Source organism: Paroedura picta, chromosome 15 (assembly GCF_049243985.1).
Source record: "Paroedura picta isolate Pp20150507F chromosome 15, Ppicta_v3.0, whole genome shotgun sequence".
In the NCBI taxonomy this organism is placed as follows: domain Eukaryota; kingdom Metazoa; phylum Chordata; class Lepidosauria; order Squamata; family Gekkonidae; genus Paroedura; species Paroedura picta.
This window is the reverse complement of record NC_135383.1, coordinates 21,276,374-21,300,698: the sequence shown is the minus strand read 5'-3', so window position 1 is coordinate 21,300,698 and position 24,325 is coordinate 21,276,374. Positions and strand designations below refer to the sequence as shown.

Here is a 24,325-nt window from a genome sequence, read left to right as displayed (position 1 = left end):
GGAGTCGTGCGGGGGGGGGGGTTGCCCAAGGAAGCCACCCAGTGGGCTCGAGGCAAACCACCCAGTAAAATCCAGGCAGGGGCTTCAAAGGCTATAGATCTACTTCGGGGGTGCGCCAGTTTGCTTTGCCGCGCTGGAAATCCGCCTGGACTTCTGCTGGGGGCCGGGAGGAGAGAGAAAGTTGGGTTCTGGGTACCTTGGCGGGGTTCGCGCCCCGAAAGGCCCCGATCCTTAGGCGCCACTCTTCCAGCGCAGTCTCTTCCGGCCCACCGCCCTCTGTCCAGGTGCCTCCTTTTGCGGAAGCTGCCCTTTCCCCGTGCTTCCCCCCCCCCCCGTCTCAGCAGGGGAGAGCGCCCTGCCCCCCAAATCTTTGCTACAGCGAGCGGGTAGGGGGGAGACTTGGAAACTCAGCAGAAATCCAGACTGGTTTTCGGTAAGAGAGAAAAAGAACGTTTGTGACTTTCTGATCTTTCTCCCCCCCCTCCCCTAATCTCGGAGGGACAAGCGGGGGAGCTCCCCAGTGCCAGGGCTACGATCCAGCCACGCAAGGCCCTTGTAAGGGATCGCTTGACCTACCGCAGTAATGAGACAGGCTTTTTAAAGCCTCGCTTTTAATGTCTGCGATGTTGACTTAATTCGAAGCAAGGCCTGGAGATTCGGCGCGGACTCCGAGTAAACAGGGGTTTTTGATGCCTGCTTCACTGTAACAGCGGTGGAGTCGGATCCTGGGCAGCTCTACTCGGAAGTAACCTCGTAACCCTCAGCCAAGCGGCTGTCCCTGGCTTTAGGGCCTGGCGACGGAGGGGCCTCGAAGACCCCCCGGGACTCAGACAGGCTCCCCCTAGAAGCTCCGCCGACCGCGTTACCGTAAATAGCCAAGTACAGCGCAGGACTGTTTGAGGGAGGAGAGGGGATTTCTAAAGAAGGCCGCGTGTAGAATCGTGGTCCTGAGGCCGCTAAAAGAGAGGTGGGGCGGCTGCCTGGTGGATCTCACCCCGGATCACGCAGGCCTCTCCTTTCCTCGAGTGTAAATCCGGTTTCTCCCGGGCTTTCTGGAACCTCGTGGCGTTTCCTGAGAAATCAGATTTAACCAAATTAAATGGCGTTGACCCCCAAGGAAGGGTCCGTGGCTTTACCGTGTTTAGGCTCGTTTCTTGGAGAGGGCCGGAGTGAATCCCGTTTGCCGCAGAGGGAAGAAATTCCTGAAAGCGCGCGGCCCGGCTCCGTCTTCTTTTTCCTGAGGTTTATACTCCGCTTTGCAAAACAGCCCCCCCCCTTCCTAATCGCTTTAAAGGGGATCGAAATCCGATTCTCCTACCCTCCCGTTCAAGGCCCTTTGTGGTCTGAATATTTGGGAGAAAAGTCCCTGAGCGAATTTCTGAGCGAATGTCTTTTTTGTTGGGGGGGGGGGGGAGTTTCTCGAGGTTTGTTTCTGTCCTCATAAAACGGGCGAATGGAGGGCTGCAGCCAAGCTAATTTCCTAGAAATCATGTATATTTTACTCCTAAATTTAACTAGATGATCGCTCCCAGCTTCATGCAGCTTACTTCAGAGTAAACATGGCAGCCCACTGTAGTTATCTAAGGGGACGGGTTACAAAGCCCTCTGAAACCCAGTTTTGACAGTAAATGTCTATTCCCCTCTCCCATAGAACTTGCTATAGAAACTTGCCCTGCATTTTGCCATTCGGAATCCGAATCGTCTCTCCCGCAGATCTTACGCGGAACAGAAGCGAATTGGAGTGAGGGGCTTTGGGCGCATCCTGTTCGGCATAATTTTGCGCCTCCACGCTGCCTGTCCCCCGGGCTGGATCGGGCTCCGCTGAGGCGAAGGGCCTGCTGGGCCTCCAGGAAGTTCAACCGGCGCCCCAGTTTGTAGGTGCAACAGGCCGCCCGCGCGGCCCCGATCCTAATCACGATTGCCCAAACGTGGAGGCCAACGGGGCTCTCTTGCTCCCAACTGGGTAGTTTTTCCAGGAAGAGGGGCCAGGGGGATCCCACACGGTTGGTCACCCGGCCTGCGACTTCCTCGCAAGGAAGAGCCAGGAAAGAGGGAGCTGGGTGGCCACCTCCGAGGAGTCCTATTTGCCCCTTTCGATGAACGGCCGAGGCCTGCGTTTCCCCTCCTCGGTTGAGCCCAAACCAAGGCCTTCGCTTGTTCGCTGGCTTAGGAGGGAGTGAGGCTGTCTTCGAGGGGTATTACTTCCGAGTAGACATGCACATGGGCGCTGTTTTATATCTCTACCCCCCCCCCTTCAGATCTGGACTTTATTGTATGGGGAGTGCGGGACCCTCCTTTTGCTATTCTGGGCTGCCCATTAATTTCACCCCAATCTTCAGCCCAGCTGCAAACAACAAGAGGGGCTTTCTCAAGGAGGGGGCAGCTAAGGGGAAGGGGGGGGGGAAGGGCAGGTGCCTTCCTTCTAAGAAGGCAAACCAGTGGGCCCCAATCCATTCAGATTGGAGCACTTCAGAACCCCCCTTCACTCCACTGGAGGAATTGAGCACCTGGTTTTGTTTTTTTAAAATCTTCCTCCCTGTTCCATTTGCCGTTTGCTGCCCCTAGGCCTTACTTCCGAGGAAGCATGCATCGGATTCGGCTGCATATTTGGATCGTTCTCCAGGTTTTAGGGTGGAATGTCGGTCTCTACCGGTGCAGTCCCGAAGGAATTTTCCTGGAAGTAAATCCTGTTCAGCAGACGGGTGCGGGATCCTAAGGAAGCCTGCGGGGGGGGGGGGGAAGGGGGGTGCGCTGCGAAGCGCTTCTCCCTCGGAATGGTCAGGGTCGGACCAGGGGCTTCCTGGCCCAGTTAACTCTCCGCTTTCTTTGGGGTGCTGACCAGAGCTCCCAGTAGAGCCTGCAGTCCTGCATATGCTTCCTCGGGAGTAATTCCCGCCGAGATCTACAGGGCTGGTCTCTTCCTAGTCCGCCGGACAGGATCCCGAGGGCACGTTCGCGGAGTTCTCTCACAAGTGGCAGGTCCAGTGGTCCCTGCAGAAGTTGGCCTGGGGAAGAGCTTCCAAAGGGTCGGCAAGCGGAGGCTTCGGGCAGAGAGGAAGGCCTGGGGAGCTTGCTAGAGCTCTTGAAGAGCTGACCCCCCACCGCAATGAAATTACCCCCCCCCCCCACCTCCGCGCCTCGGAGCAAGAAAGAAAGGAACCAGCCAACTAGTTCCTTGAAGAATTGTGTCTTATAGAGAAGGGTTTTTTTGGGAGGGAGGGATCCATGCTGCCCCCACCCTTTCCCTGTGCGAATCAATAACCGGCCGGATGTTCACAGCCCGATTCCCCGCCATGTGTCTACTCGGAAGTAAATACCACGAGATGTAATGGCGCCAGCGCCCAAGGGCCAAGAATAGCAGCAATCCTAACCCCCTCTCCTCGGGCCTGGTCTCCTTTGTTCTCGGAGCGGGACTTCTCCCCGGAAAGGACCCTTAGGATCGCAGCCTGGATCGGAGATGCTCAGGGGCGGTTGGCTCCTTCGGCTCTGACGCCGGCTCCCAAGTCCCCTGCCTGGAATTGACCACGGACCCCCTTTCCCGGAGGGAGCCCGCTGCGAGGGGAAAATTGCCCGGGATTCTTATCCCTGGGAAATTGCACGGAAACCAACCGGCTGCGGCTTCCAGGGATCTCGAGGCCAGCACGGCCTTAGGGCAGCCGCCCCCAGCTCCAGGTAGGGTCCAGAACGGGCTCTCGCCACAAATTTAGGCAAGCGTTCAGAAGATGGGGAGGGGGGTCAGGGGTTGGTCCAAATGACCCTCGCAGCCCGATCTGAGTTCCGACGCCAGCGCCCTGGTTATCAGCAGGACCGCGGGTTCTCCCCATTTAGGATCGCGCCCGGGCCTCCTGGAGCTAAACATGATCCTCAATCCCATTTAGGGTGCAAAACGAGAGCGTGGATCCGGTTGACCAGCGAGGGGAATGAAACCCGGTCCGAAGGCGGCCGGTTCCGAAGACGCCCGCAGAAGGCGGGACGTTCATAGCCGGGGGAGGGGTGTCGGGGGGGGGGCACGTTCTGGCCCCAGCGAAGCTCTGGAAGTCTGTCCAGGCGGATGTGGGATCTTGACCTTCAACATCTCGGCCTGAGCCAAGTAAAACTTCCCGAGGCCTTTGCGGGGCTGGATCCCATCCGGTGTTAATCTCCCCCCTCCCTTCAAATAATCCCGCGTCCTCCCCCCCCCCCCCGTAAAATAATCCCGGGAAGCGGGTTTGCTAGACCATTTTCCCCTCCCAAAGGGCGCCTTTTTTGCCCTCTGTGTAGCTCGCGGTTCAAAGGCCGCCTGGGGCCCGGGAAGCCGCTCCTCGGGGACACCCGATCCCTGCTTTGGCTGGATTTCCCATTCTTCCTTGCAGGCTTACTTGGAAGTAAGGCCCCTAAGCGTAGAAAGGACAAGCAGTGAGCAAATGGGAAGCAAGCAGGAAAAACACCCCCCCCCCAAGGAAATCGATTGACATTATTTTTATTACACAGATTAATACAAAATGGATTATTTTTAATTCCCGGATGCTTCCTCTTAATGCCAGCAACTGCCAAAGAAAACGACCCCTTCCCCACCCCCAAGAATAAGGAGAAGAAATGTTGGTTCTTAGATGCCGCTTTTCTCTACCCAAAGGAGGCTCAAAGCGGCTTACAGTCACCTTCCCTGTCCTCTCCCCACAACAGACACCCTGATAGGTGGGTGAGGCTGAGAGAGCCCTGATATTACTGAAGAAGAAGAGTTGGTTCTTATATGCCGCTTCTCTCTACCCAAAGAAGTCTCAAAGTGGCTTACAGTCGCCTTCCCTGTCCTCTCCCCACAACAGACACCCTGTGGGGTGGGTGAGGCTGAGAGAGCCCTGATATTCCTGCTCAGTTCCGTGGCGAGCCCAAGGTCACCCAGCTGGTTGCATGTGGGGGAGTGCCGAATCGAACCCGGCATGCCAGATTAGAAGTCCGCACTCCTAACCACCACACCAAACTGGCTCTAAGCGTTTGGGTCAAAGGAGAATGTGGCTTCCCAATTCCCTGGCATTTTGTTCAATGGGGCGTGCAGGTTTACTCTTCCGAATGGGGGTGCAAACAGGGTCTCTAAGCACGCATGTCCAGCGTGCTTAGGGCGCTGAAGGGCGTTGAAGGGCGGATGTTGCCTGGGAGGGGGGTGGGGGGCGATTCTGGGGAGCCTCCAGGTGTCTCTGCTCCCTGCCTCTGACCTGCGCTCTTGGTCTCTTTTCTCGCCTTCCCAACAGACGATCCTGAATTCGATGCACAAATACCAGCCTCGCTTCCACATCGTCCGGGCGAATGACATCCTCAAGCTACCCTACAGCACCTTTCGGACTTACGTGTTTCCTGAAACCGATTTCATCGCCGTGACCGCTTACCAAAACGACAAGGTAAGACGGGAGTCCCGGCTCTGGAGCTCCATTGATAATAGCGCCCCCCCCCCCATGAGCCCAGCGCTGGGCAGCCCGTTAGCCTGAGGGATCCCTTGTTGTTGGCCCCCACGGATCTTGTGTTTGGAGTTAGATGGCGCTTGCCCAAGACGGTCCCACTTAGCTATGGACAGCCACTGAGCCAGGGCCTGGTTGGTGGCTTCTTTGACAAGCTGAATAATTCAAGTAGATTGTGGTGAACTAAACAAAAATATCAGAGCCCGGTGGCACCTTTAAGACCAGGGGTAGTCAAACTGCGGCCCTTCAGATGTCCATGGACTACAATTCCCATGAGCCCCTGCCAGCACTCGCTGGACTAAAGAATCCCCCCTAAAGGCTGCGCTTTGCTGAGTTTGAGAGGTGGAATTTTGTTTTCAGCCCCCCCCTCCATCGCGGGTGTCTTTTGCCAATTTTTTTAGGGGGGGAGAATAGAAGAAAGTCCAAGTAAAATCGCCCCAGTGTTTGATCTCTAATTTTGGGAGGCCCCGAGCCAAGAGCTGCTGGGAAGAATTTAGGAGTTAAATTCTCAGCGCTGCTGCCCCCCGCAGGAGAACCCCCTCCAAAAAGATCCCCCCTTCACGAAGCGATCCTAAACCTTTGAGATGGGGCTTACGTGCAAGTAAACCAGCGGGTAGAAGTCGGAGCCCCTCGCTCATTTACACGAAAGTAAGTCCCCAGTGGCTCCCGGAAGAGAACGCAGCCTGTGACACCCAAGGCGTTGCAGCTTAACGGGCTTGTGGATCTCTTTCAAGGGCCGGCAGAACCAAGAAGAGTTTTCTTTGAACTGGGCTGGAAACCGGATTGGGACCTGGATCTAAGCAATGGGAAGCAGGCCCTCGGACTTCCGGTGAACTGGTTTCCGTGGGGTGGGACTGTTTTTTTTGCGTGGGGGGGGGGAAAGCATTTTGCCAGTCCCTGGCAGAGGAAGCCCCCCCTTCCCACCGCCCCCAGGGGCTCCTAGCCACGCAGCGTCAGACGGGCCGGCCTGTTCTTTTTTTGGGGGGGGGGGGGCTCTGGCCTGTGAGGCCCGCCTTGGAATAACCTTTAATCGCTCATGAACTCTGCCATAAAATTTACAAGGCAAACAGGCCTGCGGAGCTGTCAATTAGAGCGGGAGGCCTCCATCGTTGCCGGGGTAGGGTGGGGTGGGGGGTCACCTCTGCCCGGTTCCGACAGGCAGGGCAGGGTAGACTGCACCTGGGCCTGGAAGCTCTCTTGAGCTGGCACCGCTGTCCTCTTCCAAATGGGTCTGTCCTTTTTGATTCATCCAATGGGGGCGGAAACGCCTCCTTCCACCCCCGAGTTGCCAGAACAGCTCCCGCGCAGGTGCGTGTCCAGGCTTCACACGTGACCACTCACCCGACTGGGCAAAGCGATGCTGGAACCCGGGTTCGGGAGGGGCCATGGCTCCGTGGACACACAGAAGGCCCCTGGCTGGCTCAACCCCTGGGGGTCTCCAGTGGGAAGGAGCAGGAGGCGCCTGGTGTCCAAGGAAGTTCTCAGCCGTGAGACCACCCGGGTGATGCTGCTGGTCAGAGTAGACCAGGAGTAGTCAAACGGCGGCCCTCCAGATGTCCATGGACTACAATTCCCATGAGCCCCTGCCCGCAAACGCTGGCAGGGGCTCATGGGAATTGTAGTCCATGGACATCTGGAGGGCCGCAGTTTGACTACCCCAGGAGTAGATGATACCGTTCTTGGTGCGTCAGCGAGTTGAGGAGAATGGGTGGGTGGGTAGATGAAAATTCTGCTATTAGAATGAGGATTTGGCCATGGCCAAAGGCTGCGATCCCTAAGACATCAGCTGCACTGACTTCCAAGGGGATGTAATTGGGATCGGGCTGTGCAAGTGGATGAAAGGGATCAGGCTTAAAACCTTCGCAACCTTCCTTTCGTTTGCCGGGGTGTCAGGGCCCAGCACCGCCTTCGAGGCCCACGAGTGGGGTGTGTGTGGGGGGAAGCCCAGAAAACGCCACGGGGGGGGGGGGGAGAGGGGCAATGGGGAGTCAGGACTTCTGACCGACCGTTAAATCTCAATGAATAATTCATCCCCAACCTCTGCATTATCATTTTCCTTAGAAAGCCTGCGGCGTGTTAAACTGGAGGGGATTCTGTCCGTTTTCGGAATCCGATTTAAAACTGGCTTCGCACCGCTTTCGGCTCCGCGGCCGGGGAGTGAGGGAGGGGGTGGCAGGTTTGCTTTGCCGACGACCCCCCCAAACGGACGGGAAGGAAGAGGGCCCAGCTGGAGTCCGGCGGCCCCCGGAAGGCCGGAGGAATTGAATTCTGGCTCGAGGCTTCCTCCGAATCTTTGCTGGTCTTCCAGGGGCTGCTGGAATCGAACTTGGCGCCCCTAATGCAGAGCAACACGGAGCCCTGGCCCCTGTCATCAGGTTTGGGGGCGACCCTTTGCCTATCTGACAACCCTTCACGCTTCCGGGGTTTTCGGAGAAAGTCGTTTGGGGCCAAAAGCTGTGCGGAAGACTCCCCCACTCCCCAAATTCTGTCGAGCTGGGAAGGCAGAAGCAGCTTCAGGCCAGAAGTCCCCAACTGGGGAGGGAGGCCCGTTGCCTTCCGTGGAGTTTACTCTTACGCCCAGGCCTTCCACACTCCTCGGATAATGCGCTCTCAATGTGCTTTTGCAGAGCTGCCTTGAAAGAGCAGGTGCGCGGAGGTGCGCAGAGTTCTGCCTTTGAGGAGGCCTTTGCGATGCCCTTTCGGAGTAGGTGCTCCTATTTCATGCAGGAAAACCCCGCTGCCCTGCCTCCCAGCGATTAAATTCGGATTATTCCAAAAGGGGTCCGTTTTCTAGCCTGGTCCTCAGGCAGGGGAATGCAAGGGCGTCAGTGTGTGTGTGTGTGTGTGTGTGTGTGTGTGTGTATGTGTGTGTGTGAGGGGGGGGCTGGTCCAGTGCCGGCGCTGTGCCCTGAATGCTGGTTCCAAGGAGGGGGGGAGGGGGGGACCGAGGAGACTTTTCCAACGCGCCTCCTTCCTTTTCAGATCACCCAGCTGAAAATCGACAACAACCCCTTCGCCAAAGGATTCCGAGACACTGGGAATGGCAGGAGAGAAAAAAGGTACCCCCCTTCCCCCCCCAGATATGTCTGCAAGGGGTAGTCAAACTGTGGCCCTCCAGACGTCCATGGACTACAATTCCTATGAGCCCCTGCCAGCAAATGCTGGCAGGGGCTCATGGGAATTGTGGTCCATGGACGTCTGGAGGGCCGCAGTTTGACTACCCCTGTTCTAGAGAAAGCCCCTATTCAGGGAGGACTGGCTCTCGGGTAAGGGGGCCCAAAACCAACCTTCCCTTCCCGTTTCCAGCTTCCACCTGGGGGAGGGATCAAATTCTGTCGGCTCTGGAGGCACCTCCAGGACGGAATCCTCCAGCTGGTCGAGCCTCATCTTTCCCCCTGAGCTCCTAGTTTTCTCCATGCGAGGACGATTTTAAGAAATATATATGAAGGGGAAAAATTGCGCTCTCTCCCCCGGTGGCCACTTTGGAACAGCCCAGTTGCTGGGATTTTGTGGTTGTTGGTTTTTAAACTCTCTGCCCCTGTATATTCTCTGCCAAGCAGGGAGAGGTATATATATTTTTTCCTCCCGGTGCAACACATTTCAACTTTCACGTATTAAAAATGCCCCCGCTTCTTCCCAGCGATTTCCAAAGGGAATTAGACTTGCTTTAAATTGTTTTATTCTAGATTTTTTTCAGGTCTTTTTCCAGGATGTCAGGCCCTTCACGTCCCTTCCTCAGGGCGTCCCTCACTCCCATGAATAGGTGCCAAATCTTATTACCATAAGAGCAATATTGGGAGGGCCGCTGAAGGGCTATTCTGAGCCCATTTCTGGGAGTTGCCCATTTCCGGGAGGAAACAAAAAATCCTCTCCTTTTAGCAGAAGCTTCGGGGGTCTCTCCATGCCCCAAAATGCTTCTGCTGCCATTTCCTCACAGCCAAGGTCTATTTCAGGGAAAGGACAATCCCTCCCAGGCCGCTGGGCAACCCTGAGATTCGATCCCTAGAAAAAAAGGCAGAATCAGAACTCCTTCATGGGCATATAAGATTTGGAAGTCGATTTTCCTGTTTCTTACTTGGCCCAGGAAAACTCTGTTGCAAAAGCGCATTGGAAGCACATTATCCTATGGGTTGGGGGGGAAAGGGGGGGCTTTCCTCGGAAAAGGACCCAATTTACGCTGCTTGCTGACCTGCCACCTGCTTCCTTCCTTCCTTCCTCCCTCGCCTCCTCCCTCGCCTCCCCCCCCCCAAGAAAACAGCTGACGCTCCCATCGCTGCGGATGTACGAGGACCAATGCAAGCCGGATCGGGACGGCGGAGAATCCGACGCTTCTTCGTGCGACCCGGCCCCGGTCCGAGACCCGCTCCACTCCCCGCTGAGCACGGCCCCCAGTCCTCTGAGGCCGCACCGCAACAGCAGAGGTAAAAGACCCCCCCAAGACCCCCCTTCCCCTCCCCTCGAGGTAGCTCCCAAGCTGCTTCCTTCCTGCAGAGCAAGAACCCCCAGGAGAGGTCGACTCCAATACAGTCGGAGTCCGGGGGGCACCCTGGAGACCAACCACGTTTTATGGAGAGCCAGCAGGGCATGGTGGTTAAGAACGGTGGCCTCTGATCTGGAGACCTTGAGCCAGTCTCAGTTCTCCTAGAGCTCTCTCGCCCCCACCTATTCACAGGATATCTGTTTTGGGAAGAGCCGGGCGTGATTCCCCATTCCTCCACATGCAGCCAGCTGGGTGACCTTGGGCCAGTCTCAGTTCTCTTAGAGTTCTCTCAGTCCCATCTACCCCAGGGGGTGTCTGTTGTGGGGAGGGGAAGGAAAAGGTGATTGTAAGCTGCTCTGAGACTCCTCTAGGTGGTGAGCAAATTCTTCTCCTACTTCTCCTTGGGACAAGCTTCCATTTGCAGGCTCACTTCTTCGGTGGCAACCAGGTGAGGCGCTGCTGCGTTGGTCCGATCGCAGTCGGAGTCTGGGGTGGGGGCACCCTGAGGCCCAGCATGGCTTCACCCTGTGGCGGAGCTGTCTTGAGCAGGGCGCTCCTCCTCCCAGAGTAAAGCCGGGTTGGTCTTCAAGGACTCCGCCTTGGCTTCAGGCCAGCCCAGCGACCCACCCGGACCCTCCTCTGGGGATTCTGGATCCACACAGCCTCCGGTCTCCGGGCCAGGCAGCCGCCAATCGGTTCAGGAACTCTCTGGAGGCTGGAGGAAGCCCCTAGCCGAGAGAGACATCCCCTGGCCAGCAAGGGAGCAGATCCCTTGACGGCCCCCCCAAAGAAAGCGCTGGTCCTTCTGGGTCCGTTCCACACCCTTTGGATAATGCACTTGTAGTGTGCTTTTGCATCAGGACAATCGACTTCTACAATGTATGGAAAGTACATGATACAGCCATGGGCCTAATGGGCCCTGCCTTCCCCTCTTCACTCGGCCGGGGGAGAGACGAGGTAGTCCCTTTCTGCACACGGCAGATCCTGTGCTTGCCCAGCACTCCTGCGGCTTCCCAAGGGCCTTTCTTCCCGGGGGGAGGGGAGTCGCTCCCTTGGCTTGGCTTGGCTTGGGCCATCCTCTCGGGATGCTACCTGCCCAGGCTCCCGGGGACCGCCAGACTCGAACTTGGCTCAGTCCCCTGGAGGGACTTGGTGGGTCCCTGGAAGACCACCATGGGCCCTTTCGGGGTGCAACCCTCCACCTGCCCCCTTTGGCCCATGCTTCCGCAGAGGAGAAGGTTGCAGATGAGAGGGGGGCTGGGGGGGAAGAGGCGTCAAGGCCTCAGCTGACCAGTGACCCCCCCTCCCCAGAAAGGTTTTCTGTGCAGCACCCACGGGCTTTTTTGGGGAGGGTCTCCCATCCGACTACCGACCAGCGATGGTTCACCAGAGCTCTCCAGGCCAGGCCCCAGTTTGGGTACCCGATGCTTTTTGGGTTTTGGCTTTCAAAATCCGTTCTGGCTGCTCATAGGCCTGCGGAGGGCCTGCCTGACTCCCGGGGAGAGCCCTGCCGCTCACGGCTGCGAGGTTTCACTTCCATACTTGGAAGGAAGTTTCTTTGGAAAGCCGGGCGTCCTCCTTAGGAGTAAGGCGCGGGCCGTCAATGACTTGGCCTTATTTGGGAGTCTCCCTGGAACCACCGAGTCGCTCCAAAAGCGGGGCTGTTTCCAGGAAAGAAAACGCCAGCAGCCGGATGGGTCCCTCCCGGATGGCCGAACCCCCTTCCAAGGTACCTTGGCTAACCTGCTGGCTCAAAGGGGCCACGGACTGCACGGGAGACGGAGAGTATGTTTTGCTTTGGCTTTTAGCCGAAGATCGCTGCCTCCTCCTCCTCCTCTCTCTCTCTCTCTCTCTGCCCCTCGGGGTAGTCGAACTGCGGCCCTCCAGATGCCCATGGACTACCATTCCCATGAGCCCCTGCCAGCATTCGCTGGCAGGGGCTCATGGGATTTGTAGTCCATGGACATCTGGAGGGCCGCAATTTGACTACCCCTGTGCTAAAGACACTAAAATCAGCCAAAACAGTTTCTCTCCCAATTACCCATTTCAACCCGGGCAATTCCCCGCATCAAAACAGATCGGATGGCTGCAGTGAAAACAGATTTTGCACTTCTGTGTCGGTGCAGGCCTTGCAAAATTCGGCATTTTTTGTAGGTGTCGGCGAAGAAATCCCCGCCCCTTTATTTGCAAAGCTGCATGAGAAAGGGGTGGGCAGAGCGTAGGTGCAAAGCGACCCCCCCCCCCCGCTTCGTTCATCCCCCCCTTCGCCCACCCTAGAGCGAAGGAGATAGTTTCCCTCCGGCGGGGCGCTGGGCTTGGGACCCTGCTCTCTACTGCCCTCTGGCGTCTGTTTTTTTGTTCAGACTTCTCCCACGCAGCGCTCAAACTCTGTGGTTGGTTTTTGGCTGGTTTCTTCTCTTCCTCCCTTACAATCTCGTATTAAGAAATCAAACAGCTTCAGTTTTCATTCCCAAAGGGGAGAATCATCTGTAGGAAGCAGACTAATGCTCTCCCACCTCAAAGAATACCAGTTGTATATACTAGCACAAATCCACCACACCTGAAGAACTGGAATAATAATTTTTAAAAAAACTGGTTTTGTCATTTTCTCGGATTGTGGGGCCGTATGCTGATAGTTTTTCCTCTTAACATTTCACCTGCCTCTGGGTCTGCCATCATGCGGTGACAGACCTCTGGAGATGTCAGCCATAAAGGCAGATAAAATGTTAGGAGCAGAACCAACCAGAACACAGCCCCACAACCCGAGAAAATGACAAAAGCCAGTAGATTCCAGCTCAGAAAGCCTTCAACAATATACCTTTTTTTTTTTAAACTAACTTTCTTAGTTCTGCTTCTTAGTTCTATTCAGAAAATAGATGTTGGGCATTTGCTGTTAGTTGTTTTTTTCTGAGCTCTTTTTCACACACACACACACACACACACAAACACACACACATCTCTGGATACCAGTATCGGCTCTGCATCTAAGATCTCTCTGGCAATGAGCTGTCTACACCAGAATTTCTACCCATGTCCCAAAGCTTCCTCCTTTCTCCCTTTTTTTTACAATAGGATAACATCCAGTCTAAAGAGTTCTGGAAAACTTATGGGTCACTGGGTTGGTCCTAGCCGGGCCCGGGATTGCCCAGGCTGGACCTGATCTCGGAAGCTAAGCAGGGTGGGCCCAGGGTCTCTGAGCAGAGGCAGGTGGCAGCAAACCACAACAATGTCAAACACTGAACTTGAAGCTATGGTCTCTAGAATCGGCAGTTTACAACATCTGACAGCAGAGAATCTATCTCAGCCTTTCTCCACTTTTTAACTGTTGAGAAACCCCTGAAGTGGAGCCATGGTGCAGAATACGGCTGGGAAGCAGAGCTGTGGACATGCCCACCCGGGGCCCCTCCCCTTCCCACCCCTTCCAGGCCCCTCATTGGCCATTTTGGGAGGCAGTGGGTTGGTTGACATGACTATATATAGTCATATCACCCAATAAATGTTCAACAAATTAAAAAAAAACACACACAAATGAATGACCTCCCACCCATTCTGGAAACCCTTCCAGGGCCGTCAAGAAACCCCAGGGGTTCATGCAGCCCTGGCTGAGGAAGCCCTGGTCCACGGAAGATCAGGCTAGAATAAAAATCACTTAGGCTTTCAGAGGCGGCTGCACTCCTGTGTTTCTTTTACTGCTTTAGTTGATTATTTATTCCCATGCCGTGCCCTGCGCTTTAATGATTAACAACGAGGTTCCTTTGAAATTAATTGACAAGGGCAGCTCCCCCACCCCCCAGGCAGTGCGGGTTCTATCGTGTTATTGCTGCAGGAGACAAAAGGGGGGAAGTGCATGTATCTTAATATGGAAATGGCAAAGATGGGTTTTGTTTCCATCGACGAGAGTGAATTTTTTTGTGTCTTAAATTGCGAGTGGTCTTATGCTTCTTTGAACCCACCTTGCGTTCTGGAGACGTTCAGGGTCATGGCAGATCGATTCGTATCCTAAATGAAAATATTTCAGGGAAAGGGGGTGGGGGTAGGGGAGAAGGTGGCGCTCCTATTGAAGATTTGAGAGAGAGAGAGAGAGAGAGAGAGAGAAAGAGAGAGAGAGAGATCAAAAGTCAAATCTACAAGACAAATCTACAAGACAAAAATGGCAGTCTTCAAGCAAAGGTTGGATACGCACTTTTCTTGGATGCTTTAGGATGCTTTGGGCTGAACCTGCGTTGACTAGATGGCCTGTGTGGCCCCTTCCAATTCTATAAACAAAACAAAAGAATAAAAAGGACGCACCAAAATAGCAATGCAAAACTGGAATGAAAACTGGAGACTCTCCAACCAAGTCAGTTGGGTGCCAGGCAGATCTAGAAAGGGGAAAGCGTTCTGGAGGTGCGGGGCCACCACAGAGAAGGCCCTGTTTCTGGCTGGTGGGTCCCCCCTCCCTCCACAGATGGTGGCCAACCCGGTAAGTCCTGTTCAGAATGTGAGGAACCGCAGGGCAGTGATCCGTCTCTGGGCTCCCAATTCTTGTGTGCCGTTGACAGCTGCAACTCCCCCCTACCCCTCCTCTCTTTCCAGAAGACAAAGGCAGTGACCACGAGTCGGAAAAACTCCCCGAAGGGAAGAGACCGAGCCCCGACCTGGACAACCGCAGTCCGTGCAGCAGCGGCAGCCCCCGCCTGCCGGGGGAGGAGAGGAGTCGAGTCGGCAAGGCCAGCGAGCTCCCTCTGGCCAAGGAAGGCCTGGCCGAAGGGGCCCTGCTGAATCCTCTGGGCCTGGAGAAAGACAAAGCGGAAGGCCGCCGGAAAGAGCCGCCCCCGCCGCAGCCCCCCCTGCAGGAAGGCTCCAAGAAGGAGGCCCACGGGGATTGCGCTCCCCTGGCCAGCAGCAAGGAGTCCTTTGCCCCCCTGATGGTTCAGACAGACAGTCCTCCGCACCTGAGCGCGGGGCACCTGCAAAGCTTGGCTCTCTCGGGCCTCCATGGGCAGCAGTTCTTCAACCCGCTCAGCGCCGGGCAGCCCTTCTTCATCCACCCGGGACAGTTTGCCATGGCCCCAGGGGCCTTCTCGGCCATGGGCATGGGACACTTGCTGGCATCCGTGGCAGGAGCAGGGAGCCTGGAGAACGGGGGCTTGGCTGCCGCTCAGGGGGCGGCCGGCACGGCGTCCCCCTTCCCTTTCCACCTGTCGCAGCACATGTTGGCTTCTCAGGTAAGACGGCGACAACATCGGGGAGTGTCTAGGGGGCGGCTGGGCCGGGCTAGCCAGAGCTGGCCAGATCTCCGCAGTCAAGCAAGGTTGAATCTGGTTAGCAGCTGTGCGGGTGTCCAAGTGAGGGAATCTGGGCTTGGTGCAGACGCAGCCCCTCTTGGCCTCTGCCCAGAGAGCCAAGTCCATGCTCGGAAGCTAAGCAGGGTCGGCCCCCGTCAGTACATGGAGGGGAGACCACCAAGGGAGGCTGAGGTCCCTGCGCAGGGCACCCAAGGACACCCCACCTCTTTCTGTCCCTGGCCTTGGAAACGGCACGGCCGAGGGCTGGCAGTGGCCTGACGGGGTGGCACATGGCAAAAGAGAGGCCTGGCTGGATTGTGCTGGGCATGAGGGCGGGGGAGACAGGCCAGGGGAGTGCCGGGAGGTGTGGATGTGGTGCTCATGACAATGGCAGGAGCTCTGTTCCCGCATGCCAGGACAGGGTGTGACCAAGAGCTAAGTTAAGAAATCGCTGGGTGCTCCCGACACAGGAATTCCCGCCCTCCTCCTCTGAGACGGGAGTGTAGCTGCTTGCTCCCACGTAAGTGCCCTGAGCCACCATAGGGGTTACTTCGGAGGGAAGGAGCCTACAGCTGAGTGGGCCCGGGTCGGAAGCTCCCTTTGGCTACGAACTCACGGAGGTGGGCGTAGGCAAAAGAATTGTTGGCGGGAAGAACTGCTTCCCCAATCCCTTTTTGGTCACTATATCATTAAGATGGAGCCAGGTTGGTGTCATGGTTAAGAGCAGTGGCTTCTAATCTGGAGAACTGGGTTTGGTTTTCCACATGCAGCAAAATGGGGCGACCTTGGACCAGTCACTGTTCTCCCAGAGCTCTCTCACCCACCTTGTGTCTGTTGTGGGGGGGATGAAGGCAATTGTAAGCAGGGAAATGCTGGGGTCAATAAACCATCTCTCCTCCTCCTCCTCTTCTTCCTCCCATTGAGGTCCCATCAGAAATTCTCTTCCTCTCCCAGTTGGGCTGTGACTCTACACCATTCCTCCCTCTGAGAATCAGTGGTTCTCAGCCTGGGGGTCGGGATCTCTTTGGATGTCGAATGACCATTTCAGAGGGGTCGCGGCAGGGCAAGCACCTTGGGTGGCGGGGGGAGGGTGCCATCCAAACAACAGCTTTGCGGGGTAGATCAAGATAGAATGTTTGTCTGAAAAGAGCGAGATCAGCATGGTGGGACAAGAGGCAGAATTGAACTGAGAAACCCCAGAAAAAAACCCAATTTATATCCAATCATGAACCATGGATCTTCTCGCCATTGGTCAGTTTTGGTTTAGTTTCTGTGAAAGAACCCTTGCATAATTTTAGGGGTGGGGGTCAACCACAACAGGGGGAACTGTATTAAAGGGTCGTGGCATTAGGAAGGCTGAGAACCACTGTGATAAATACCTTTCTTTTCCAGAGCTGCCAGGCCTCTGGCCTCTAAGCAGCTGCATTAGGTACCTCCATTTCTGTCGTAGCCGACCTCCTTTTGCATCTTCTCCTCTACCTTCCCCAGTGAGATCACGGACTTCCTTCAGACAGGTTCTTTAGGAAGCCTGTTGAGAATTTGCTTCCGAGCCTGTCGGAATCCTGACTCTCTTGGGATGCAAGCCCCTGAAAGCCAATGGTTGCAAATGGGGAGAACTCCCCCCGCCAGCCCCCTCCCTCCCTGCCTTGTTTTCAAGGACTGCCTGTCTAGGGCCCTCACCGCCCAAGTCCGTAAGATAGGGGAGGCCGTTGAGATGAGTGCAGGGTCTCCTCCTCCCCAAACAAACCTTCTTTCTGGCCACTTCTGAGTTCTGTCTCCCTCGCCCCAGTTTGTACGACCCCGTCATGGTGTAACAGGCTTCACAAGGTACTAGGGACAACGCTGTGCTGCTCCAAGTCATTTAAGAGTCCTAGGCCCATTCTGCACACAATAGATCAGGGGTAGTCAAACTGCGGCCCTCCAGATGTCCACGGACCACAATTCCCGGAAGCCCCTGCCAGCGAATGCTGGCAGGGGCTTCTGGGAATTGTAGTCCATGGACATCTGGAGGGCCGCAGTTTGACTACCCCTGCAATAGATAATGCCCTTTCAAAGTAGATTTTCCTGTTCCGCACTGGAAAATCCAGCTGCCAAAGCACACTGAAAGTGCATTATCCTGTGTGTGCGGAATGCGCCCTAGTGGAAAGCTCTCATTTAGCCAGTGCCTGGGAGCTTCAGGAGAACTTCACATCCACTAGAACTTTGCAAAAAAGCTGGGGAGGTGAGGTCTGGAAAGGCCTGAGGGTGCTTAGTCAACTCATGGCAGGAGTGACTAGGAAGTCAGGGTTTCCTGGTTTGCAGGCTCAGACGTCTGTGTGGGGTTCGGGTGGAGCTTGCTCCAACTCCGTTGTTGCAAAGTGTCTTCCTTGGAATGTTCAGGTGGCCCATCCATACCTTAGTTTGTGCACATCTGGCCTGGTGAGGTGTGTGGGATTCCAGAAGCGAGTTGCTTTGCTTGGCCAGGAGCAGAAGTGATTTGGGTCTGCTCCAGCAAAGGCACGGCTCATGGGTTGTGTTGCTGGTTAGAAGAACTGGCTTTTGGACCCCACTTTTCTCTGCCCAAAGGAGTCTCAAAGCGGCTTGCAGTCGCCTTCCCTTCCTCTCTCCACCGCAGGCACCCTTTTAGGACAGGTGGGCTGAGAGAGCTCTGAGAGAACTGGGACCGGGCCAAGGTCACCCAGCTGGCTGCTCCGGAAGGAGGAGTGGGGAATCAAACCCGGCTCACCAGATTCGAGGCCACTGTTCTTAACCACTGCGCCAAGCTGGCAGCAATGTGCAGCCAGAATTCGACGCACGTAAGGCCAAATGGGTTTAGGATCAAGGTGGATTTTTTTCCCACAAGTCTTTTCCTCAGTCACCTTTTGAAGCTTGGGGAGGTTGTTGTCATTGTGTGTGTGGGCTGATAATGCCTAAATAAATGTTAACCAGTTAATAAAAATATTAAGGGAAAGAAAACATTAATTGGCCTATTGAAATACACCCTCCAGTCTGCCGTAATGAGCCAAATTTGTGCTCGAGGCAAGAATATAAAACAGGCCCCCTCTGTACCTTCAGAGCAGTTATTGTTGGTAAAAAGGTAAGGCAGGAATAACAAGAGTCATAACCACACAGCATTAATTTCTGGCCTCCACCTAGACGGTTGCTGTGTCCCTCGGCCCTGTGCCTCGCTTGCCTTGTCCTCATCACAGATCTGCTCTCTGCCATGCTGTCCTTGCACAAGGGAGACTGGGTGGTTTGGTGGGCAACTTACTCCCCTCCCCCAGCACAACTCTTGGGTCTTTAAGAGCCACAGGGCAGGCCAAAATTCAGCCGGTGAACATTTTGCCATTTTTGCAGAGGTACAGGAGAAAAGGTTCAGCTGGGGAGGTGGGTGGGAAGGAAGCAACTCTAACAGGGCAACCCGCAGCAGAATCATACCCCTCGAAGGCCACTGAACTGGATAGGATTAGAAGAACAAAGCCCTACATTGGCAGGTTTATCCAGAAGTGATTCCAGATTTCTGGCCCGAATGGGGAAGGCGGTTTGCTTTGATTGGGAAGTGTAGTGATGGAAAGGGCTGAAGCTAGGAGGAGCATGGAGAGATTTGAAGGTGAGGGTGTGTTTTGGGAAATCACTAGAACCTCCATGAAAACTTGGCATATTTGTGCAAGCTGACAGTACTCAGAGTCACAGGCTGAGGATGAGGGTCTTACCCTGACAGCAAGCTCATGCTGCACTCCGCGATACCTCAGAGCTCATGCGCGCTAAGCACCATCACCAGATGAGAGCCCCAGAAAAACCAACAGGATTCTGCGGGCCTGAGTTTTTGACAGTCTGAGCCCCCTTTGTTGTGGGTTTTGAAACTCTCCACCCCAAAAGCGATCTAAGATGCTTGTGGACTCAAATCTAGTTGTTCTACGGAGACCAACTCCACCCCCTCTGAACTGACCTTCACGTAAGGGACCACATGGCATGGATAAGTACCATGTTGCTCACACTCCTATAGGTGCTTTCTAGAGTCAAGAGTTTACTTTATTTATTTAGAATCACAGAGTTGGAAGGTACCTCCTGGGTCATCTAGTCCAACCCCCCGCACTGTGCAGGACATTCACAACCACTATAACCTGCCACCCCCTTGAACGAGAGGTTTGGAACCGCTCTAACTGTCAGGAACTTCTTCCGGATGTTTAGACGGAATTTTTGAATTAATTTAATCCCATTGGTTCTGGTCCTTCCGTCCAAGGCAAGAGAGAACAACTCTGCTCCAACCTCTACGTGGATTATTTATTTACTTATTTTTAGACTTTGACCCTACCATCTCCAAAAAGGGTTCAGGGCGGCTTACGACCTAGATTAAAATACAAAATAATTAAAATATAGCTTTGTTTCCCAATCTAAACATTAGTTTTAGAACTAGTCCTATTGCAAAGACCTATGGCCGCCTCTTCCTACAGAAGTATTACGATGGATTTCATACGGAGTGCTTAAGACGTTGCTGGCAGGCAGACTATCGGACAGGGAGGCTAGCACCTTTTGGATGTTAACCCTGGCCTCGACTGTAGGTCTGGCGGAACAGTTGTCTCATAGGCCCCGAGGAACTGATTGAGGTCCTGCAGGGCCCTGATCTCATTAGGCAGAGGGTCCCTAATGAAGTATGAAGTCAGCTCTTCTACTGAGCATATGGGAGTAGCCAAACCAATAATAAAAGGGACAAAGACAACTGCCCAGTTGAACTATGGACTTAATCGATGGGTTTGACAGTACAAGTCAGGTCCCAGGAGCTTGATAGGGAAACCCATCCACATCAGCTTGTCCACTGAGAGATCTTGGTGAATTGTTGAAGGTTATAGAGCAAATCCCAGGAGGGAATACTCATGTTAGTCAGCCCTTCTCGGGCTCCAGCCATGGCCATTAGGGACTCTTGGACCCTTCTGATTATCTCCTGCAGCTTCACTATGAAGGAGAAGACTGGTGGCAAGAAGACAGCTTGCCTTTGGGGGCAACTCATCCACCATGGTTGACTTTTCTCTTTGAGGAACCCCAAAGAAACCTGCAGGGGACTGTATGGCACACTTTGAAAGCCACTGAAGTACCTTCCCCTCCTGAAGATCTCAATCGTGGCTGAGGAGATTCTAAGTGAAGTTATAGGCAGATCATCAGCAAGAGTCAAGGCAGGGCTTGCAAAGAGTTTGCGTCAAGACTGGATCACCCATATGGGCCCTTCCTTAAGGAGGGGGGAGGCCTTAAGGGTGATCTTTTGGAAATGGAGGGTTAGTCAAGAATATGGGTGGTCAAATTGTGGCTCTCCAGATGTCCATGGACTACCATTACCATGCTGGCAGGGGCCCATGGCTCTTGTAGTCAGTGGAAATCTGGAGAGCCACAGTTTGGCCACTCTGGAGGAGAAAATTCAAGCTCAGTCATATTGCATTGTTGTACTAAACTGGAAGGGGCAAGATGGCGTCCCAGGGAGGCGGGGCGGTTTCAAGACTCCTCCCAAATCTTGTAAGGGGCTGTGTGCTAAAGATCAGAAGAGTTAGTATTTAGGTGTTGAAGACAAGTTGACTCATCTGAACTGTCCTAGGTCAATTGTACGGGGTAGACCTGACAATATGTTTATTAGGTTGGTGAACAAGAAACTCGGTAGGCTACTACTGAGACACAAATGGAGAATGCTCCCTGTTGCATACTGGTTTGTCCTTTTCATACTCTTTTACTCTTTCTGAACCGTTTTGTTCCCTAAAATACATAAGCATAGGAGAATCTTTATTCTGGCACACTCTAATCCCTTTCTGAGGGTGGAACTGGCAGGATGGTCCTTAAAAATTGTTGTTGTTGTTGTTGTTAGGTGCGAAGTCGTGTCCGACCCATCGCGACCCCATAGACAAAATAGCCCTTGCTAAAGGCTTATGTAAATGCCATAGGACACCAGCAAGAGAGCTCTATTGTCCCACGGATACTTACATGGAACAGCTGCGATCCAAAGGGGCCCATTTTCTTTTAAATGGCTCCTTACAAAAGTTAACCATCGAAAAAGCAATTTCTTTCAGCAGTGGTTGGATAGGTTTTTTTTGGCTCTTAACCATTAGGCACAGGAAACAGTTGTGTGTCTGGTTGAGATTTGTCCCCTACAAGGAACTGTCTGGAATTTGGTTTAGAAAGGTTTGGCTTTCTCCCATCTGTCTTCCCCAAAAGACTTGCATACGTGGGCTAGTGCGGGAGTCATTTTGGGGGGCTTATGGGCCTGTAGCTCTTGGAGAACTGGGCTGAATCTGCACGGAGCTTTTATTCCAATCCCAGGTTGATTCAGTCCCAGCCGTCTCCATCGAATGCGATTTCCATTTTGATTTTTTCCGATTTAAATTTTCTCTCTGCAACAAGCATGATTAATCCAGAGTGATCCTACCTTTTCCCCACAATATACTGGAGTGGATATAACCCTTGATATTTGAAAAAATTGGCATGAGAAATCATGCAGCTGTCTGCTTTCCCTGAAATAACTTGCTGCTGAGCCTTCAACATTATAGAAAAGCCCTGATTGGCCAGGCGTCAGTTCAAAGGCTTCCTCATTCCCAGGTTGCAAGGCTTCCCTTAAAGGGGAAGCCCTAACCTCTCAACACAACCTCCATAAGCCCTAACGTCTTCCGGCAGAGATTTGCCTTTTGGATTTATTCCCCCTCCTCTGCTGTCTCCAATCCTCTCCTCCCTCCCCTGTTCAAGAAAAGAGGCTCCTGCTGCACTTGGCTCCCCCCCCCCCGTCTGAGCTTCCCCAATCACGTGCAGAACCCGAGTTCAAATCGATCTGAATTCAGCAGGATCCACAATGGAATAAACAAATTAAGTGCAGATTCAGCCCTGGCCAAAGGGGTCCTGCACGTGCTGCATTCTGACTTAGCCGGATTTGGCAGCAGGCAACAACTGTTGAGAATGCAGAGAACGTTGACAACAGAGTGTCAATTTGGGCACCTCTCAAATGTCACCAGTGATCCTCAACAGTGCTTAGTTCCAGGAGATGCCTTTGACTTCGGTGGGAATCCTGTTAAAGGAGGGAATGCGGAACAGCTGGGGAGCAGAGGAGGGATAGTAGTAGTAGCAGCAGCAGCAGCAGTAATAATAATACTTTTTTTACGTATAGCCTGCCCTTCCGCGGGGGCTCGGGGCAGGTAGCCCTACAGTCAATAAAATGATCCAACAAAACATTAACATCCATAGACCCCTTAATTAATCCCAAACCATCCCCTTTTCCTTGTGGGTCTAGATTTCATATTCTGATGTCAATTTCAACAGGGTTTTGACACTGTTTTAGGCCTCACAAAATCATAGAATAATAGATTTGGAGGGGACCTCCTGGGTCATCTAGTCCAACCCCTTGCACTATGTAGGACACTCACAACACTCTCGCTCATCCCCTGTAACCGGCCACCCCCTTGAGCCTTCACGGAATCAGCCTCTTTGTCAGATGGCTATCCAGCCTCTGTTTAAACATTTCCAGAAATTAGTTTTGTATGTGGCACATTCTGCACTCCCCCAAAGGGGAAATTGCCAGCTGAGATTTATCGTCATTATTTATTATGACTATTTATTAGATTTTAAGGCTTTTCTTCATATCGCTCCTCTGGAAATTGGGCAATACTTGGTTTTTTTGCAGCTGTGGGATGTAGGTTTCTGTTACCAAAACACAAGCATCTGTATAATGTTCTGACGGGACCATCCTTTTGGGCTAGAGGGCATTACACACATGAAAACAATAATAATGATGATAATAATAATAATAGTAATAGTAGCAGTAACTGGACACCTACCTTGGGAATATGGTGTGGGTAGTAGGTGGTCTTATGTTTAGTGAATGTTGTAATGTTTGTAAATGTTGTAATTTTAATCTGTATAGTTTAAGCTTTGTTGCTAGCCGTCGTGAGTTGGCTGGTGCAGGAGCAGTGGCCTATAAATCCAATCAGCAAGCAAGCAAGCATCAAAAAAAAATTATTCCATCCTTCTCTGGTCACCCCAGGGTGGGTAACAGCTGACTTTAAAAACAATCATACAAATTTAATAAAAACACGAAAGCATACTAGCTCTGCCTAGTAATAATTCATACCTTTCTGAGGTTGGCCAGTGCTCAGAGGGGCTTCTGCTGGTGGAGGGTTTCTCAGGTAGAGAGGCCAATATCCTGATGTTTATACCTGGCCTCAACTGTAGGCCTCAGTCATGCACCCCAGAGACCACCCCCTATAAAGAGAAATAAATTTCATGCAGCAGATGCTAATCTAGCTTTACAAATCTCCATTTCGAAATTCCAACCTTTTTCTTTAAGGCATCTGCTGCCTGTAAAATTTTAGTGCGCGGTGTTTTCAGTAGTCATTGTGCTTCAGCTATTGTATCACGGTCCCCACAACAGCCCTATAAGGTAGACCACTAGTATCCCCGCCCATATAGAGGAAGGAAGGTTGAGAAAAAGAATGGATTCGAACCACAAATGGCTGCTCGGTGCCAACTGGCTGATGATTAAATGTACAGAAGTGTGCCCGTTGGCAACCTCTGAGTAGACAGACTATTAAAAATATATTAAAGAATGATTTATAACTTAACAAAACCCTCAGTGTAACACACTGGAACCAAGGCAGCCCCAGAACCCCTGGAGCAGGGGTAGTCAAACTGTGGCCCTCCAGCTGTCCATGGACTACAATTCACAGAAGCCCCTGCCAGCATTTGCCTGCAGGGGCTCCTGGGAATTGTAGTCCATGGACACCTGGAGGGCCGCAGTTTGACTACCCCTGCCCTGGAGGGAAGCTCACAGCTCAGACTTTCCCCAATTTAAATTTGACCGCTGCTCATTAATCAACCAGAGCTAATTAAAAAAAATAAAATTCTGCCCAGCCGTGCAATGGAGGGGGGGGGGGGAGAACTGGGGCAAAACAGCCATACACCCCCAAAGACACCCTCCTCCCCATAAATAGAATTTTAATTGGAGAACTGAAATTTTCATGTTTTTTAAAAGCTATACCTTTTGCAACTTATTTCGTAAAGCTCTGTTGCTTGATACCGGCTTCCTTTGCTTTCTGTGTTGTATTAATTCAGCCAACCACCAAATCAAAGCAATCTGGAAGTTAAAGAGTTATAGGAGAGTTTTGGCACCCATAAAATTCCTCTACGGTTCCTACGCATGTCATTGC

At 53.3% G+C, this 24,325-nt stretch overlaps 1 protein-coding gene across 1 annotated transcript in view; it reads left to right on the top strand.

The window, feature by feature from the left end:
* Positions 1 to 24,325, top strand: part of TBX2 (T-box transcription factor 2) — a 39,776-nt gene that overhangs the window by 5,497 nt on the left and 9,954 nt on the right. Inside the window, exons 3-6 of the mRNA XM_077311244.1 lie at positions 5,226 to 5,372; positions 8,412 to 8,488; positions 9,681 to 9,850; positions 14,485 to 15,116. Coding sequence (XP_077167359.1) covers positions 5,226 to 5,372; positions 8,412 to 8,488; positions 9,681 to 9,850; positions 14,485 to 15,116 — 1,026 coding nt within the window. The remainder of the gene's footprint in view (positions 1 to 5,225; positions 5,373 to 8,411; positions 8,489 to 9,680; positions 9,851 to 14,484; positions 15,117 to 24,325) is intronic.